The 18,528-nt window shown below is 41.2% G+C and overlaps 1 protein-coding gene across 1 annotated transcript; it reads left to right on the forward strand.

Moving 5' to 3' along the window:
* The first annotated feature begins 319 nt into the window (after window positions 1-319).
* RNF103 (ring finger protein 103) lies at window positions 320-17,804 on the forward strand. Its single transcript, XM_074147145.1, has 4 exons — window positions 320-545; window positions 2,799-2,938; window positions 13,463-13,578; window positions 15,692-17,804. The coding sequence occupies exons 1-4, from the start codon at window positions 320-322 to the stop codon at window positions 17,268-17,270; spliced, it is 2,061 nt and encodes a 686-aa protein (XP_074003246.1). The 3' UTR covers window positions 17,271-17,804.
* Window positions 17,805-18,528: the final 724 nt, after the last annotated feature.

Below are 18,528 nucleotides of genomic sequence, written 5' to 3' on the forward strand. Positions count from 1 at the left end.
GGGTGGTGGTGGAGGGGGGAGTGGAGGCGGTGCCGGTCGGCGGGGCACCACCGGGGCCCCCCCCCTCCGTTCGTTCCATCCGTCCTTCCCCCCGCCCCCGTCCCCGCCTGCCCACGTCACTTGTTATGTCTCCGCCGGCGGCCGCGGCTCCGCCGGGGCGGGGACAGCGGCGGGAGGGAGGCGGGGGGGCCGCGGCCCCGCGTCGCTGACAGCCCCCCCCTCTCTCCTCTTCCCTTCCCTCTGCCCGCCCCGCCCCGCGGCAGCCCGGCCTCCGGCGCGGCTCTCCCCGGCCCCTCGGCGGGCAGCCCCCGGCGGGAAGATGTGGGTGAAGCTGTGCTGTTTGCTGCTCTACTTCCTGGCGCTCTTCGTCCTGGCCAGGGTGTTCGAGGCCGTGGCGTGGTACGAGAGCGGCTTCCTCGCCACGCAGCTGGTGGACCCGGTGGCCCTGAGCTTCAGGAAGCTGCGGACCATTCTGGAGTGCCGGGGGCTGGGATACTCGGGGCTGCCCGAGAAGAAGGATGTGCGGGAGCTGGTGGAGAAGTCAGGTACGCGGAGCATCCCCGGCGACCCACGCGCGGGGAGGGAGGGCGATCCCTTGCCACCCCCGCGTGGGGAGGTGGCTCCCCCGGTGACCCCTGCATGGGCTCCCGCCGCCCTTGGGATGGAGATTGGGGCGCCGCTTCCCACGCTCGCCTTCGCGGGGTGAATGTGGGGAGCGAGCTGGTTTCCCCCACTAGGGACGGAGACGCCGGAGCGGTTAAATGGAGGAAGGCAGGGGGAAGCTCGGGGATGGTGACGTGAAAAACCTCCGCGGCGTTTTAAGCCCGAACAGGCTGGGCGGAGGGAAAGGCCTCGGTGAGACGGGTCACCGAGAAATGGCTCTGCCCCGTGAGTTCCGCCGGGCCGCTGCGGGCGGCCGGGGTCAGGGTGGCGAGGTGGCGGTTGCACAGACGAGAGCGAACGTCGTCGGCCGTGAAAAACGAGAAGGAAGAAATCCAAATACATGCAGTGAGTTAATATTTACAGCTGGGGCCAGCTTTTCCTGTGTATTCCTCTCCCTACCCGGTGGCTGATTTTATCGCAGTTACTGCTACCTGGAGAGGTTCTGAGGGAAGTAGTGGTTTTTATAGCCGAGGAGCAGAGGGGATGGGCACGGAGGGGAGCAGTGGTTTTTATAGCCGAGGAGCAGAGGGGATGGGCACGGAGGGGAGCAGTGGTTTTTATAGCCGAGGAGCAGAGGGGATGGGTACCGAGGGGAGCAGTGGTTTTATACAAGAGGAGCAGAAGTAGATCCTACATGCCAAAAACAGCTTGGAAAAAGGCAGGGTGGCGCTTCAGAAGTAGGGAAGACCAGGTGAAAGAGTTGGAATTTTGGGGGGCGATGAAGAGTGAAGAGCAATGGAGGTGTAAGGAATGGTGGAAGTGTCTTGGCAGTAAGGATGCTGGCCTGGAGCAGTCGGAGGGAGCTGGCCCCAAGGACTGGGAGATGGGGCTGATGTAATAGCTGTGGTGCCCGCCAAGCAGGAAAATGTGAGTGGCTGCTTTTATATTGATGATCAAAGGGCGTCTGATACAGGAGAGAGAGAGAAATCCCAGTGACCGGGATAGGCTGTGAGGGGTTTAAATGTCTGAACAGAAAAAGAGAAGGATTTGGATGAATACAGTGAGTGCAATAATCTTAAAAATGCTAACTTGTTTAAATAATTGATATTAATGCTGGGCATTTAAATCTAATTTACTTTTATTGTTCATTGTTTATTTATGTTGTTTATTTGCTGTGCTGCTCCAACAGTAAAAAGCATTAGGCGATTTCACTTTTGTTTCCAATCACTTTCACTCCTTGGCTGTTAGGTACTTCCATGATGTCATGATGTTTGGGTTGCAAATGCTGCAGGGAAGTGTTTAACTCCAAACAAACTGTATTAACCAACTTCTTCAAATGTCATGGAAACACTTCTCATAGCAGCAGGCTCTGCAGCATTTTTCCATATTTTCTAAATTCTATGAATACTTTCGGAAAAGGTTTCAGCTGTAACACTTTTTTAAATTATTATTTTATATTTTGAAGGAAACAGCCTTTTTGGACAAGACTTAATTTCTTCAAGCTTAATAGATTAGTTACTAGAATGCTAGTTGTCATTAACTGCGTTTGTAATGATTGTGAAACAAAACCTGAGAAGGAAATGAGATTACAAAGGAAACATTATCAGATGATTCTACTGTGAGCTCCTTACGTCACCAGGATTGGAGTTCATGGGAACTTTTTCCAACTTTGCAAACAGAAGCCAGCAGCTAAATTATTCTGCCTGGGATTTTTACTTGCAGTGGGACAGTCAACATGTTTTTTTGGTACAAAATTATTGATGGAAATTCTGGAAGTCTGTTTGAATTATCAGTGTTAAGAAGTTAGTTGCTGTAAAATTACTATCCTGCGAAATGAAAGCAAAGATACGGGAATTAAAATTGCTCTCAGCCACAGAATATTGTTATTTTCAGAGAGTGAGGCTTAGGAGAAGTTCATTTATTCTTTTGTGTGCTCGGTTGTATGCGTGGTACATCTGTGTAATCAGAAGCATAACGTTCATCTCTTCTGTGGCCTGACAGCTGACGTCAAATTGTTCATAGTCGTGTCACTATAGATAGAATTATAATAACTCTTTAGATTAGCTACCTTCATACTGAAAAGGTTCTCTGAGCAACCATGTAAAATATAGTTAGTGAAACTGTTACTAGAATTTATGAAGCAATTTTTCTGAACTGCCATTGTAATTGAATTTCTCCATTTGTCTCTTTTTCAGGAGACCTCATGGAAGGAGAGCTTTATTCTGCTCTCAAGGAGGAAGAGGCTTCCGAATCGGTTTCCAGTACAAACTTTAGTGGTGAAATGCACTTCTATGAGCTTGTAGAAGACACAAAAGATGGGATCTGGCTGGTACAGGTATAGAAATTTGATTATATATTTTTATATATTATCACATCCAAAATGTGTTTCAAAGGAGGAGTTTATGAGGGTAGTTAACTAGTAGTAAAAGTGTGTAACAGAGATAGTGACAAAGATAAACTACATCAGGGAGATCATAAAGAATAAATCTGTTAAAAAAAAAAAAAAAAAAAAAAAGATGAAAGGCTGGAAGTGAGAGTTCCTATACAGAAAAGAAGGAAAAAAACCTACCCTGTTATTCTGTGGATTGCTTTTTCAAAACTAGGTACTTTAGAACCAGAAAACAAGCTAAGTAGCACACACTTAAGTACACAGACTGTACAAGTACTTGGCCCTGGTATTGTAAGAGTTTGTGTAATGTGTGAAGTAGGTGCCTTAAGCGTAGATGCTCCCAGCTGGCACAGGAGAGGTGGCTCTGGTGTTGCTCTTCCTTTTGGTTGCATTACATGCTCAGACCCAACCAGTTTTAAGTTTTTGTTTATCTAAGAGGCTTAGATCATTTTTTAAAGCTCTGTTGCCTCTTCACAAAGGCAAGATCTCAGTGTGCTACTTCCCAGGCTAGCAGGCTGCTTCTACAACATATTCTGGTAGCTTAAAGTTAACTTTCCTCTAAAACTTGTGGGCCCACCGATTTTAGAGCCTGCTTCCCCAGGGCTGCATGAGAATAAGAGAACGTTTAGGAAAAGAAAGACTTGTGCAAATAGGATTCTGAAACAATTTATCATCACTCTTGAGAATGTTAAGTAATCTAGACTAAAAATGCCCTTCTGCATCAACATCTCTATTGAGAAGAGAGATTTTTTAAATTTTTTTTTTAGGCTTATGTTCTCTGCTAACAGCCGCATCGGGCAATCAAAATTTTCCACCAGACAATTAATTGTTCAGTTGACAGCTCTCCTCCCTGGTTTGTCTGGTCTCCTCACTTCATGTTTTCTAGTTAAATAGCTTATCGAGATCTAATGATTTCTTGTTATTAGACCTGAACTGTCACCACATCAGATCTCACCCTAAAATAGACAATGAGAGGACAGATTACCTTCACCATCGAAATGGCATTTGTGTTTTGGGAAAGATGTATTTGGAGTTTGTTGAATGTAAGTTTCAGGTTTAAATCACACAGAAAGCGATTCTTTAAGCAGAGAGCAAGCGTTGAAAGGAAGTTTACACGTTTCCAAGCTAGTTGACAAATACAAGCATGAAAATGCTATGAAAAACCTTCCCTCCTCCCCATGCAGCTCAAGAGCGTAAAATATGGTAGTTCTTTGTTGTCTATTGCTTGCAGAATTTTAACTGTAATATATTTTCAGCTAGCTTCATAATAGCAGATCAGATGGGCTGTGTTTTGGTATCTCTAGTGTGATGAATGTTGTCATCGTTCTGGGAATATTTGCACAGCTATTCAATTGGTCACAATAGCTGTGGAAAAAAAAAATTAGTGGAATTTACTGAATAATTTACTTGCTGAATGCTATTTGTCTGTTTCTCTATAATAAAAACCACTAGACAAGTCAAATTTCTTTTTTTCACTCTTGCCTTTTGAGTTTTCATCACTTTGAGTTTTGATTCGCTCCCTTCCTCACCATAATTCCTGCCTGGATAAGTCCTGTGCTGGATTCTTCATATCCTTTCTCAGGTTTTTCCTGTGTTCTTTTCTTAGACCTCATCCCTCCAAAGGTGCTTTTTATCATTGCTTCCCCGTTCTAATTCTTTGTTACTCTCCCTTGTACATTCTTCTCCACCGTTAGGCATCCTGTGGAAACTTTACAGCTAATTAATCAGCTTGATGCTTAGGGGACAGGAGGAGACTGAGGACGCCTCATGGGTGGGTTTGGTGACCACAGACAAGGTCAGAGGATTTCCCTGCTCTGTTATGGCTACTGGCTGTGAAGCAGAAGGCATCTCCAGATCCTTGTCAGGATCCTGACCATGAAGCTCTGTTCCACAGTGGCTGCTGGAAAACAGTAGAGGGAAAGGAACAGTTCTGGCTCAGCTAGCACAGTGGCTGCTGGTTGAGTTGGTTTTGAAGACTTTATGATGATGTATGGCAGGATGGGGACTCTGAAAATGATTTTTATTTTCCAGTGCATGTAAATGAAATTTCTGGGGTGGCACAGACTGGTAATGTGATAACCATCACTGTATGCAGAGAAATTGAAGGAAAAAGAGGAAACAATTATTATTTCTTGATATGTTTGACACAAATTCAGATGTGAATTTATCACATGGAGCCAGCAAGATGAGTTCCTTGAAGAAAAGCCAAAGTCCACACACAAGGAAACAGTGTTTTGTGGCTTTGTTTCTTTATTTTCTGGAAATCCACATGCAAAGCATCCAGGTTCAGAGTTAAATTGTTTACCAGTGTAGCTGTTCACAGGTGCCCTCTGCTCCTACATGGAGCTTCCGTAAAGCCACAGATGGCAGCATGTTCTCTCTCCTATTAGCTCATGATCTCATCACCTTTCCTTTTATGACTTTCTTCTTGCTTGCCAGTTGCTGTCATGCACTTCTTTGGCTGGCAAGGAGGATGTGTGGCAGTTTCTAGAGCTGCTTCTCTTGTTGGTAGGGGAGTAACACGTAATGTTCTTGCTTTTCCAAACTCTGCTATTGCTCATGCTCTCTGGTTAGTCTCTAGAAGCCTGTCATATCCAACAATATTGTAGTCATTATGACTTTTTAAAAGCATACAGTAAATGGTCTACAGATAAAAATCCTCTTTGAATGAAGTAAAAGTCTACATTAATGTATATTTTTATTTTAAAAGTCCCTACAGTAACATAGCAGTAGAGAGAAGTAAAGGGAACTTTCTTCCTAGCATTGAAGCAGGAGAGCAAACACTTTGATCGTGTGTGGTAGAGGTGCAAAGGGCATTTTTATGGATATGAAATGTTACAGTCTATTCTATATCAGCTTCTTGTTCAGGTGGTGTAGTCACAGAGCAAGGGATGTGCCTACAGGATTTTGGTGGTGGTTCTTTCCTTCTCTCTTTTTCTTTCTCTTTCTTGCTTTCTCTTGCATACAGGATGAGTAATTTTCACATTTGCATTTTTAATTTTGCCAGGTGATCAGTTGTTGTCGCTACAAGGAAATTAAGTAAGAACATAAAATTCTTTTAAAATACGTTTTTCAGTATATTTGTCTTTTCCAGTAGCCCTTCAGGATCATTTACCATAGGATACCTGATTTTAACTTTTAGTATCCTTCTTGAGAGTCTTCATATCCAGTCAAGGGTGCAGAATACCATCAACTAGAATGTAATAGTTCTCATATTGCCTGCAAATCTGTATTAATTCATTACTGAAGCTTGTTTATTCTCAGCCTCTAACTTAACTGGCAGCTTAACCGAGCTGTTCAGATTGGTGCGTAGATCACCTCACCTCCCTTGAGAAACTACATGTAAAGTTTGAAGTGGTTAATTTTTGCATGCTATGTTAGATGTAGTCTTCTGTCTTTGCCTATTTTGATCTAATTTCTCACAGTCTCTTTCTTGGAAAAGAAAAGCACAAAAAAAAAATCTCCAGACATCTTTAATCCATGTGGATGGATTCTGCACCAGTTGTGAGTTCTTAGGAAGGAGCCACTATGCGGAAATTCAGTTTCATCAGCACAATGCCGAATAATAAACAGAGTAAGATGTCTCAGAATTAATAAAAGTACAGATAGTCATGTAGAAACTTATTGACGTTAACTGGAATAAGTGAGCTTTTTTCCATGCTTCTAATAAATAACTCACCAGTCCATTTATAATTAATTGTATTTCTACAATTGAGAATTGTCCAAATATTTTTACTTCTGTGGGAGGATAGTTTGCAACATAGCTGTTGATTATAGAGTTCTATAAAAGCACATGAGAAGCTTAATTAACAGACCAGGGTTTTTGAACCTTTGCATCTTTGTGGATTCTTGAAAATCTTCCAGCGAGTGCATGGACCCTTTACACTAGTATGAGGCTTCCTTTGCGGGCACTGTGGGGTCTGGATATCTCAAACTGGAAACTGCCAAACCAGACTTAGAATTCTCACATAGATACTACCTTACCAGTTCATTAAATAAGTTAGAAATCCATTTTGCCTTTGGTAAAATCACACATTTTTTTCCGATTCAAATGTCAGTACTTCTTGGTGCGGAGACTGATTTGCTGAGGCTGGGCGAGGATTGACTGTGTCCCGAGAGAACCACCTGTACGTGTGTGTGTGTGCAGCACAACATGGTGTCTCTTATTTAATAGATCTTGTTCTTCCTGATGGTTTAAAGCCTGTCACAGTGCCCTAGTGCCCAGAGCTGATGAGCACTTGGTGGTGGTGTCTTTGTGGCTAATCTGTAAACCGAGTTTTGACTATTTGTGCATATTCCAAACTGTGTGTTCTTGGTATGAGCAGGTGTGCCTGACACCTGGTGTTCTGGCTGAATTCCAGCTTAGATAATGCCTGAGCTTCCCTTGGCGCTTTCATTTGGATACTGTTTTCTCTTCCTTTCATGGTACATACTCCTAACTCATGAAGGCTGAGAGATGCTGCCAATGTGAATATTTTTCCATCACAAAAAAATATATATATATAAAAAACACGTGCATCACTTAGCTTGGAGCTTCTGCTGTATTGTGATGATCTCACAATTTTGCCTTTCTGCTTTGCTTTCTTTTTTTAGTGTTGTTCCCATCTCTGGCGCGATGTATCAAACACAAATGGAATGACTCTTAATCAAAGTAGCAAGGCACAAGGGCTGTCGAGCGTGCAAAGTAGATGATTCATCAGGGTGTTTTTCCCTTTAGTGTTACTGAGGTTGCTCCAGGTTCCTGAGGCCGTTAGAGGCGGTAATAACTAGTTAAAAGGGCCAATTTCTAAAATGTCCTCTTTAAAAAAGCTGTCAAGGGTGTTCAGGTTCTGTGGGAAGTTATCCTTGTGTATACTGTGGCCCGCGAAGTCCTCGGGTTGCTGCGAGTTGTTGGAGTGGAGGCAACTTGTGAAGAGTGTCGTTTCCATTCCAGTCGGTCTACCTGGTCTTGGGCACGGTACACTCTAGAGATTATTCACCATTAAAAAAATACTGGTTAATCTTATTGTAGTACCTTTGCTGTCAGGATATGTGTAAGATCTTTCCTCCATCATGCTGTATTTCTTCTTATGCATCAAATGGTTAATGTTTCTTTCCTGTGTATGCCTTAACTAAAGGAGAAAGCAGAGAAAATAACTGAAGCAGCTAGAATTGGTTAAAATACTGAGAGTTGAAATACCATGAAGTGTTGTTTGTTCTGCATTTGTCAATCTCTGACTCGTTCTCATGCCTTGTGATATTTGAACATTTTTAGTTGTGAGTTTAAAAACTGAGACTAAATCTTGTTAGTGACCTGTTTCGAAATCTCTGCATAGCAATCTAAAAGGGATGGAACAACACCTGGTTTAAATGAACAGAAAATAGGAGAATGCTCAAATAAGGCTACCATCATGTTGTGCTCAAGTACTGCTGAGTACCAGAGCAGGAATCTCTCTTTGCATATCACATTGCTACAGCAAACTCTTTAACAGCAGTGGTGTTTCCTTAAGCCACTTCAATTTTTGTTCCATCTTTTCTGGTATTTTAAGTATGTATGTTTAATAAAATAATTTTTAAAAATCCTTAATAGTAACTGGGAAATTAAGAAGGAACTGCATCAGTGACAGTTATGAAGTAGGTATTGCAGTATCTAGGCATCTACCTGAGACACTTTTGGTTTGGATTAAGCAAGAGAGGCAAAGTGTCTTGCTGACATTGTCCTATTTTTCCAAGTGTTTATATCTTTCTGTCTAAGCTATCTATGCAAATGCCTGTTGAAATCACCAGGATTTTGATTATATCAGTATTATATGTCCCTAGATGAATTCTGTTTTAACTTTGTTTTCTCTGGAAGCTGCCTTTTTAGGTGTTTATGGAAACTAAACAAGAAAACTCAATCAGAAATGTAGAAATAAAGGAGATTTCCAAACCCCCGTCTTTCCATTTTTTTCTTTGCACATCTTAGTGCCATGACTTACCTGCAGTATTTCACAGTCGTTGGCTGAGAATTTCCTGACCTTTTGGGATATGGTGTGGTCCTCCCAAATTCACAGATGGAGTAGGAAAAAAATAGTGTCTGAGACTTCAGAGGAAGTTTGTGGATGGATGCTCAGTGAGGGCCTGGCCTTCTCTCTAGCATCTTCTTCTGCTGAAGCAGCTGGTAATTCATAGATAGAGATGGTAATTCAGACCCTGCAGTCGGAGCCAGTCCTCTGGCCTGGGTTAGGTGTAGATCAGGGAGCAGATCTATTCCGTGATGTGGGATTGTTAAATGGCAGGGTTATTTTGATCCTATTGGATTCTCTCAGCCCATTAAGATGATTAATGGATTAATAGGGTTATCTTCATTGTCTTATTGTCACTCTGACATATGATATGATGTGATGCAGACTGTGAACATAGCTAATAAAAAGAAGAGCTAAGGGTTTGTGTTCCTCTAAATGTGGTGTTTGTTTCCCAGCTGTTCTAGCTGATCTCGTAAAAGAACCTGCTTCGATGAGCTTTGTCTTTATTTCTTTAAAATAAGATAGAGCATATGACTGGAAGGGACCTTCTTGATGAGCGAGTTCAGCGCTCTGCTAGACTGTGGAGTATGCTTTTATGAAATATCTTGCTGTCTCTCTTAAATCATAAGTTGTCTGATTGTAATACTTTTATTGACTGTTCTTTTCTTGGAAACATGTGTCTGACTTCTGCCCTAAGTGTATTCATGGCTAATTTGTTCCTATTGCGCTTAAATTGACATCGCCCTTTAGTTTCCTGGACTCCTGATGTCTACCCCACTACTCCCAGTACATGAGATCAATCAACCAGTTTGTTTTGTCAGGCGTAATATATCCTGGGCTTTGCTTATTTCACAACCAGTTAATATTGATGGCTCATAGTTTCTTTTGGATCAACTAATAGACCCAAGCTTTTCCTCTCATTGCTGTTTCTAACTGAGATGAACTCCCCGAGCATCCAGTTCATTACTGAATTCAATTTCATTTCTGACACTCTGCATTACAAGATTTGTGCAGCTCTTCCTGTACAGTGTTATAATCCTCTTTTGTACATAGATGTGCTTCCCAATTTTATGTCATCTGCAAATGGCTTTGGGAGAATTCAGGTTTTTTCAGGAAGGGCATTAATAGGAATACATGCTGAACTGAGCTCTAAGGTAAATCTATTATCTGTTAGCACTTTTCTGGCATTTGGATGTTTTTTTGCCTTAGCCAATTTCTTAGTCACTTTAAATTTTTTTTTTATTAACTCACTATAGAAACTTATCTCCAGTTCTCCTGAAAATTTTCCCTGTGGCACAGTACTAGATACCCTACCAAAGTACAGAATGGGTAATACATTCCCTTTTCTTGAAACTCGGTTCTTTTCCTCCAGGAAAAGATGGACTTTTAGCTCTCAACATAATCAGGTTTTAAACATCTTTAGTAATTCCGTGCTGGAAAGGGGTGGAAAATTCAGCCATCTCTGCACCTTGAAAATTTGTTCTACAGTTTTGCATACTGTTGAGATCAAACTGGTGGGACTTTATTTCATTTGCTCTTAAATATAGTTCTTAGCTTGTTATTCTCCTGCCAAAATGTAAATTACTCTGAAAGGATCTTTATTATGAAATCTTTGCAGGTTTATGTGTAATTTTGTGTGCTTGTTGTATTATAGTGCTGGGGTGGAGATTACTCTGGTTTAAGCGCATGAAATTATTTGAGTTTTGTTTCCATCTTTAGGTGATACAGTCTTTTCCCAGAAACTCGATAACCTCTCTGTGGCCAGCTCCTCTTCATTGAAAACTGAGTCAGAGCACTCATTTCATTTTAAAAAGAAAATTATCTTACATTTCTATCCTCTCTTCATTGTGTGGTGATCCTGCGCCTTTTCACCCTGTTCTATTCTTATTTGTATGACTGAAAAACCTTTTGGGGCAGCTTGCAGTACTCTTTGAATGGTCTAACTTGAATTGCTCGTTTTTCCTTATGTTTTTTTGATTTTCCACTTATCTTTCTTTGCTAGCTCTTTGTTTTGACCTTTTTTCATTCCTTGTAGATTCTAAAGCTATTTCTAACATCATCTTGGAAGCGCTTGCTAGGAAGAAGAGCAGGACTTGACAACTTTTTTTCCCCCCTTGCTTGAAATAGAAAATCCTGATAGCTTTAACACCTTGGACTTGAAGAATTTCAGGCCTCTTCCACATTGATATTCCTGGTCTCCTCAGTCACAGGTTTTTAAACTAGATTTCTTAGCTTATCAAAATTCACAGTTCTTAAATAAAATCTGTTGCAAGTGTTTGCAAGTTATCTTTAATTTATACTGAATTACAGGGTGATTGCTTAACCTGCGGTATTTTCTCAGGCTCCCTCATCCCCGGAGATGATGACTACTTTCCAAAATACAAACCCTTGCCTCTATGTGGTAAATTCCCAATGTCGTAAGTGGGTGTTGTCTGCAAGGAGCAGCTGCAGTGGGCATGTTTATTTGGGTTTTTTTTTTGCCATAATGACATAAAAAAGTATGAGCCCAAGAAATTTTACAAAGCTTCAGTGTGCAAACCATAGTAGGGTTCTCTAGAACTGCAAGTTCTGTTGTTGTCCCACAGCATAAATAACTTTCTCCAAGTGGAAAGACTTTTTCATAGGAAGGGAATTAAACTGATATTAAAAGATGTGCCAGTACAAACAGTCAGATGACAGTAAGACATAGTGGTGACTGTGTTTGCGACAACTCTCCTTCTCTTGACACTTAAAGTGAATATTTCAATATCAGACATTAGCATATTCTCAACAACTGTACTAGGCTTTTTCAGAACAGGCACGTAGAATTTTGGAAGCAACCGATCTCCGAGTAGTTGTACCAAAGACTAATCCAGTTACCAACGTTTTGGTTTTATACTTGCTAATAAAACATGGTGATTCTTTACTATGTTGGATGTGTTTATCATACCACAGTAGGTCTGAGGATATATGGGCGTTAAGGTGTCTTTAGGAATGTGGTCTCTCTTAGTTGAAGTGAATGAAAGGAAGTTTAAAATATTCAAAGTAATTGCTTCAGTTACATTGGGTGATGTAAAGAAGCCTCAATAATATGACAGATTTCCCCAGGTGGTTGTCTCGGTGCTTGAAGGTTACGTTTAGCTAATCAAAAAGGCTTTTCTCTGTGATTGTGTGTGTTTTGAGAATAACTTGAGGGATTCTTACCTAGATGTTCACCTCTGCTTTTATTTAAACATGTTGGCCTCAGTGGGATGGGATTATAATCTATAACTTCACTTTAAATTTGTTTCCCTATATGGAATGTCTGCTTAGTGAATTCTCTTACTTTAAGTTTCTGAGAGGATGCTACTTAACTACAAAGCCGATAATATTTTTGAGTCTCAAAGGCCAGACATGCTTTCCAGCTCTGCGTCTCAGCCTGTACGTGGAGAACTGTTAATCATGGTGACAACCTAACTTCCAGAGGAAAGCTGACATTTCAGGTTATTAAGTCAGAAAATGATTGGGAGAAGTTTAATGGTGGGTAAACAAATACCTAACAAATGGAAGTTTCAAAACTTAATTTAAAAATGTATTTTAAGTGGTTGCCAGTCAGCCTGCAGAAGCATGTGAGGCATTTCTAAAATAGAAACTGCGACAGCTCACGGAACAACGCATGATCAGTCATGTCATTCAAAATTACCTGTCAACTGCAGGCAGGCAGGTTTCCCTTTTTTTTTTTTTTCCTTTTTTTTCCCCCCTTTTTCTTTCCTGTACAATTACTAGTCAGAGGATGAGCGCTTATTCTTTGCCATTCGTTCTGCAGAAGCTTACGTCTCAGTAACCTGAAGTACTACTTTAATATACTAGGTTAGAACAAATTAGACCTTGGGATATATCACAGTGAATTATCATCCTGAAATGGCAGATGGGACATTGGAGTTGGTGGAACAGTCACGTAAAGTTACAGAGTGAGTCACTGGCAGAGCTTGAAGGAGTCAAGATTTTTAGGCATTATCCGGGAGTTTAATCACTGGTTTCCACCGCTTAGAAATGGTTGTTGACAGTCTAATCTGGTACCAGGTACATGCATTCCAACTCATTGTACTTCCTCTGAGACCTTTTTTTGGTGTGATGTAACTTTTCATGGAGCATTGTAATAAAATAATGGTCTTTTTTACTACAAAGAAGAGGAACCCGCGGTACCCTCTTCCTTTCTCCCTTACTATGAACTGGTTAATGATAGTTTTGTTATTTGCCCCAAGTTTTTGTTAACTACCAGTGATTTTAGTATCTTAACAGGTACTTAAAATGATGATACACTTTTGTCTTTCTGCAGAAACTGTATTTCTGTTTTAGAGCTTCACTCTCCAAAGACATATAGTGTGATTGCCAGTTGTATATACCTACTCTGTGTTCTAAGAGAAAGGGAAACCAGTGTCAAGGGTGACTAGATCTCTGTTTTTCATGAAACTTGCTCTATTTCAGGAAGCAAACTTACTGAATTATTATTTCCTTTTGGCAATAGGTCATAGCAAACGACAGAAGCCCACTGGTGGGTAAAGTCCACTGGGAGAAAATGGTGAAGAAAGTTTCAAGATTCGGCATACGTACTGGCACTTTTAACTGTTCCAGTGACCCCAGGTATATTCTTAAAGGATTATCTAAATCCCAAGAATATCTTAAGGCTCAGCTGTGTTCTGGCAGCAGGGCTTGCTGTGTTGTAAAAGTAGCTGTGACAGAAGGTGGCTTTATTAATGTTTTTATTTCTACTGAAGGCTGTTCAGAATTCTTCATTACACTATTTATCCGCACCATAACCACAGATCTGCAGCTTCCTAAAGCATCATGTGCGAAATACATGATTAGACTACGTGGAGCATAATACGGCAACGGAAGGGAATGAATAGAAGAGTCCAGGCATTTGGGGACAAGAACTGTGCTTGCTTAGTACAAAGCTGAATATATATAGCCCATGTAAGAGAAGTATATCAGTTGTAGAGTTGTTTTATTGCCATCTGGAAAGGAGAAACGCAGGTTAGCGTGAACCTTGCAAACAGTGCCAGCTTCTCAGGGTTACTGACAAATCCTGTTCCCTGGCAAATGTCTGTATGTTTATACATAAACTTGCACACACCCTTTGACAACATACAGTGTGCTGTGCAACATTCACTGTTGTTTGCATATAATTTCGAACAAGGAAGAAGAGCGGAGCCAAAGAAGCTATTAATAATTCAGTGCTGCTGTAAAAATAATTCTTTTGTAACATTTTGTTGGAAGCATTTGCTTCACATGACAGGAAACTTTGTCTAGAATTCCAGTGGCTTGTATGGATATGCACGTGTCTTACACAGCTTAAGTCCTAAATGTTTACAGAAATCTCAAAGTTAATCATAAGAGAAAATTCTTAGACTTTGCAGTGCTTATGCAAAATAATCTTGTGTAATCAAAACACTGGTATTTGAACATCTTAAAAACGTGGCAGTGTTTCTCTTTGCATAGTTCCTGACTAGTCATAATGTTGTGATCAAACACTATGTTTTAGATTCATTAATTTTTACCTAATACAAGAAGTGTTTTGTTGAGTAAACCCTTGTGAATAGTTTTCATCAGGTTGCAGCTGAAATTCAGAAGAACACTGCATGCTACAGTAGTCAGGATACCTTTATTAGTAGGGTAATATCTTACGGCTCCTTCTAAAAATGTTACATTCAGATTCCTGAGACGGTGAGTTGTAATTGTCTAAATGTATGTTGATAGACCAAAACCAGGGAGGACATAGGTCAGATGGCTAGTGAATGACGCTAGTGGCCTCTATTTCGTGTGCAGGGTTCTCAGAGACAGTTTGCATGCCTGTTGGCTCTGTAATGTTTTGATGGTTGAAACTTGCCAGACATTTGCTAAAAGGAGGACTAGATAAACTGGGTGGCATAGTGATGCTGATACAAAAGATGCCCAAGAGAAGAGTCACCACGCTCTCATCTCATAGTTACTGGGGTCTGGACCATAACTCAGGGTTCAGCCTTGAAGAGCCTCTTCTTATAGATACGGATTTGGAGTTCATCCCATCTCAGGCAGTGGGGTATTCTATTAGCCCAGATCCTCCAGCAGCATGTTTCTGCTTCCTCCTCCACCAGATTTGTGGCGAGCTCTCTCACCACACCTCTTAGCCTGTCTGCATCCTTCCAAAATGGCCCCAGAAGGAAGTGGACGCTTGTCAGCTGCATTAAAGCAACGGCAAACAGACTAATGTCTTGTTGACTTCACCTCACTGCTGCTTGGCAAAACTAGGATGAAAGGAACCACGGGGAAATTTACCTGCAGGCTCGGGAAAGCTGTGGCACATTGAATTACGTTGTACTGGTTTTCTTCTTGGCTGGAAGGCCGTGGAAAAATAGCTTCAATTACAAACGCTTTATACTGAAGAGTCAGCTTGCGTATTTTAAAAATCCAGTTATAAAGCATGAGGGACTCTAGTGTATGGCCTTGTTTACTATAACAACCCATGAAAATTAACACTGTTCCTCTTTCTGTCTTATGAATACATCTCTCTATGTGTCTGTAAGATAGATAACAGATATATTGTAAGAATAAATCCACTTCGCCAGAGAATATTGGGTGCCCATATTTCCTACTATTATATGTAGAGATTCCCAGGTGCTCAGCGTGTCTGATTTTCAGGCTCGGAACAGAAATTTAAGGACTGCAGCTCCAGTGGTATGAAACTCTGTAATCTAACTTGCCATTTTCTTTGTAGGTACTGCAGGAGGAGGGGCTGGCTGAAATCCACCCTCATTATGTCCGTTCCGCAGACCAGTACCTCCAAGGGAAAAGTAATGCTTAAGGAATACAGCGGGCGCAAAATCGAAGTGGAGCACATTTTCAAATGGATCACAGCCCATGCTGCTTCTCGGATCAAAACCATCTACAACTCTGAACATTTAAAAGACGAATGGAACAAAAGTGACCAGTACCGTGTGAAAATATACCTGTTTGCCAACCTTGACCAGCCTCCGGCGTTCTTCTCTGCACTGAGTGTAAAGTTTACTGGAAGAGTAGAGTTTATTTTTGTGAACGTGGAAAACTGGGACAATAAAAGTTACATGGCAGAAATTGGTGTCTACAAGACACCCTCGTACATACTTAGGACTCCCGAGGGGATTTACAGGTATGGGAATAACACTGGTGAATTTATATCACTACGTGCCATGGATTCATTTTTGCGTTCGTTACAACCAGAAGTTAACGATTTATTTGTTTTAAGCTTAGTTTTGGTTAATCTGATGGCTTGGATGGACCTGTTTATTACACAAGGCGCTACTATAAAGCGTTTTGTCGTTCTCATAAGCACTTTAGGGACGTATAATTCACTATTAATTATTTCTTGGCTACCTGTGTTAGGTTTTTTGCAACTACCTTACTTAGACAGCTTTTATGAATACAGTTTAAAACTCTTCAGGTACTCTAACACAACTACTTTGGCTTCTTGGGTAAGAGCCGATTGGATGTTCTACTCTTCGCATCCAGCCCTCTTCCTCAGCACGTACCTTGGTCATGGCTTACTAATTGATTACTTTGAGAAGAAAAGAAGACGCAATAACAACACCGATGAAGTAAACGCTAATAACCTGGAGTGGCTGTCAAGCCTGTGGGACTGGTACACCAGCTACTTGTTTCATCCTATTGCTTCTTTTCAACACTTTCCTTTTGACTCGGATTGGGATGAAGACCCGGATTTGTTCTTAGAGCGGTTGGCCTTCCCCGACCTCTGGCTTCACCCTCTGATACCAACTGATTACATCAAAAACTTACCGATGTGGAGGTTTAAATGTGTTGGTGTCCATTCTGATGAGGAAATGCTGGAAACCTTTCAAGACAGCGAAAGTGACTCTGACAGTGAAAACAAAGAGGTCATCAGCAATGAAAAAGAAGTCTCGGAGGACGATGACCTAAACACATTTCATAGGCGCAGTGCCGGAGAGCCTCGGTGCGGTGCTGAGACCTGTTCGTGTGCCAATAAATATTGTCATCACGAGCCATATGAACGGAAGGCGAGATCCTACGGCTCCTACAGCACCGCAGGTGACATGGAGCCGGATTGGTCAGCCTGGCCCTCCGAGATGTTGCACTGTACAGAATGTGTGGTGTGTCTAGAAAATTTTGCAAACGGTTGCCTGCTCATGGGCTTGCCCTGCGGCCATGTGTTCCACCAGAATTGCATCGTGATGTGGCTGGCCGGCGGGCGACACTGCTGCCCTGTCTGCAGGTGGGCTTCGTACAAAAAAAAGCAGCCATATACACATCCGCAGCCTTTGTCGAGTGATACCCCATCTTAGCTGTGTGCTGACGTCCTTTGTAAGCTTTCAGGATATTACTGCTTGCCTTTTAAATGTTAGTCACTTAAAAGATTATGTGGTTTGAAGTTTTAGTTTAAATGTTAGTGCAGTGAACTAAAATATACATGATGCTAACGTTAACGACAGAATCATTTGGTTGCCTTGTATGTTGAACTGAACGCATACTTATCGTACAATAACTTCTTCTTTTCAACATCTGGAAACTTGATGCTGTTTTTGTAAGCACAAAAATCAAGCCTACAACAGAAGCGTATTCCAGCAAACGTTTACAAGTTAGGATATGGGTGAAATTGAAATTCTAATCGGAGACAATTGCTTAATTTAAGTGTTTCTTATTTTAGAGTCTGTTCAGCACATCTTTGTTGAATAATGTATGTTGTAAGACAGTACCATTTAAAAAGAAATCAGTGAAATAAATTATTTTAAAAAGAGATTTGTAATGTTAATTGTTTTGATAAATATTTTGTGTGTATGGTTACGGATGTCTTGCTGGTCTGATTTATCTGTGAAGACAATAAAAATATAACACAACTTTTGTGACTAATAAATCATCTCCTAGTGATGCAGGAATTCACTGCTCCAGTGTAAACCCATGTGGAAGGTGATGGTGTTTCACTGGGAACTTCCTGCTTCTTAAGTCCTCTGCCTTGAGGCGCGTCTTTGCTTGACCACTGGTTTTCCATTGATTACAAACTGCTTTATCAGACCAGCCGTCTCTCCAGCACCCTCATCTGCAGACATCTAGGAAGACTTTTGGGTAGCCTCCCTACAGCCTCAACATAACCCATCGTGAAGTAGCAGAATATTGTCATGCAGTGACAAAAGTGGCTTGTAAAGGTAAAAATTGCCAGACTCCAACTGCTGGTATTTTGAAGTGGTTTCTGATTTCTTGGAAAAAAGTGATAGTTGTTCAATGCCATAAAAAAAAAAAGTTTATTGTTTTCTTTATATTTCAATATGAAACTGTTGTTTTGGTTGTGCCTTTCAGAAATTATCTGGCTGAAAATCCAGAGAGCAAATGTTGGTTGGGAAGGAAAAAAAAAAAGGCAAAAGAAAAAAAAAGCACGTGACGTGTAAGTAGAAGAAAAGGCTAAACTAGAAAGGTGTTTTCAGTTGCTTTATGTGTCACAGTAGAAGCAACAGTCTCATTCATTGTTTTATTTCTCTCCTCGTTCTTGCCCGTGTGGTATAAAAGGAGGATAATTAAATGAAGATGATAATAGAAAATGTAAACACG

This window comes from Numenius arquata, chromosome 5 (genome assembly GCF_964106895.1).
Source record: "Numenius arquata chromosome 5, bNumArq3.hap1.1, whole genome shotgun sequence".
Classification (NCBI taxonomy): Eukaryota; Metazoa; Chordata; class Aves; order Charadriiformes; family Scolopacidae; genus Numenius; species Numenius arquata.

Excerpts from the sequence above, each read along its gene's own strand:
- RNF103 (XM_074147145.1), top strand. The coding sequence starts at position 320 with ATGTGGGTGAAGCTGTGCTGTTTGCTGCTCTACTTCCTGGCGCTCTTC. Across the intron at positions 546-2,798 it reads GGAGCTGGTGGAGAAGTCAG|GAGACCTCATGGAAGGAGAG; the intron begins GTACGCGGAGCA and ends TCTCTTTTTCAG. Across the intron at positions 13,579-15,691 it reads AACTGTTCCAGTGACCCCAG|GTACTGCAGGAGGAGGGGCT; the intron begins GTATATTCTTAA and ends TTTTCTTTGTAG.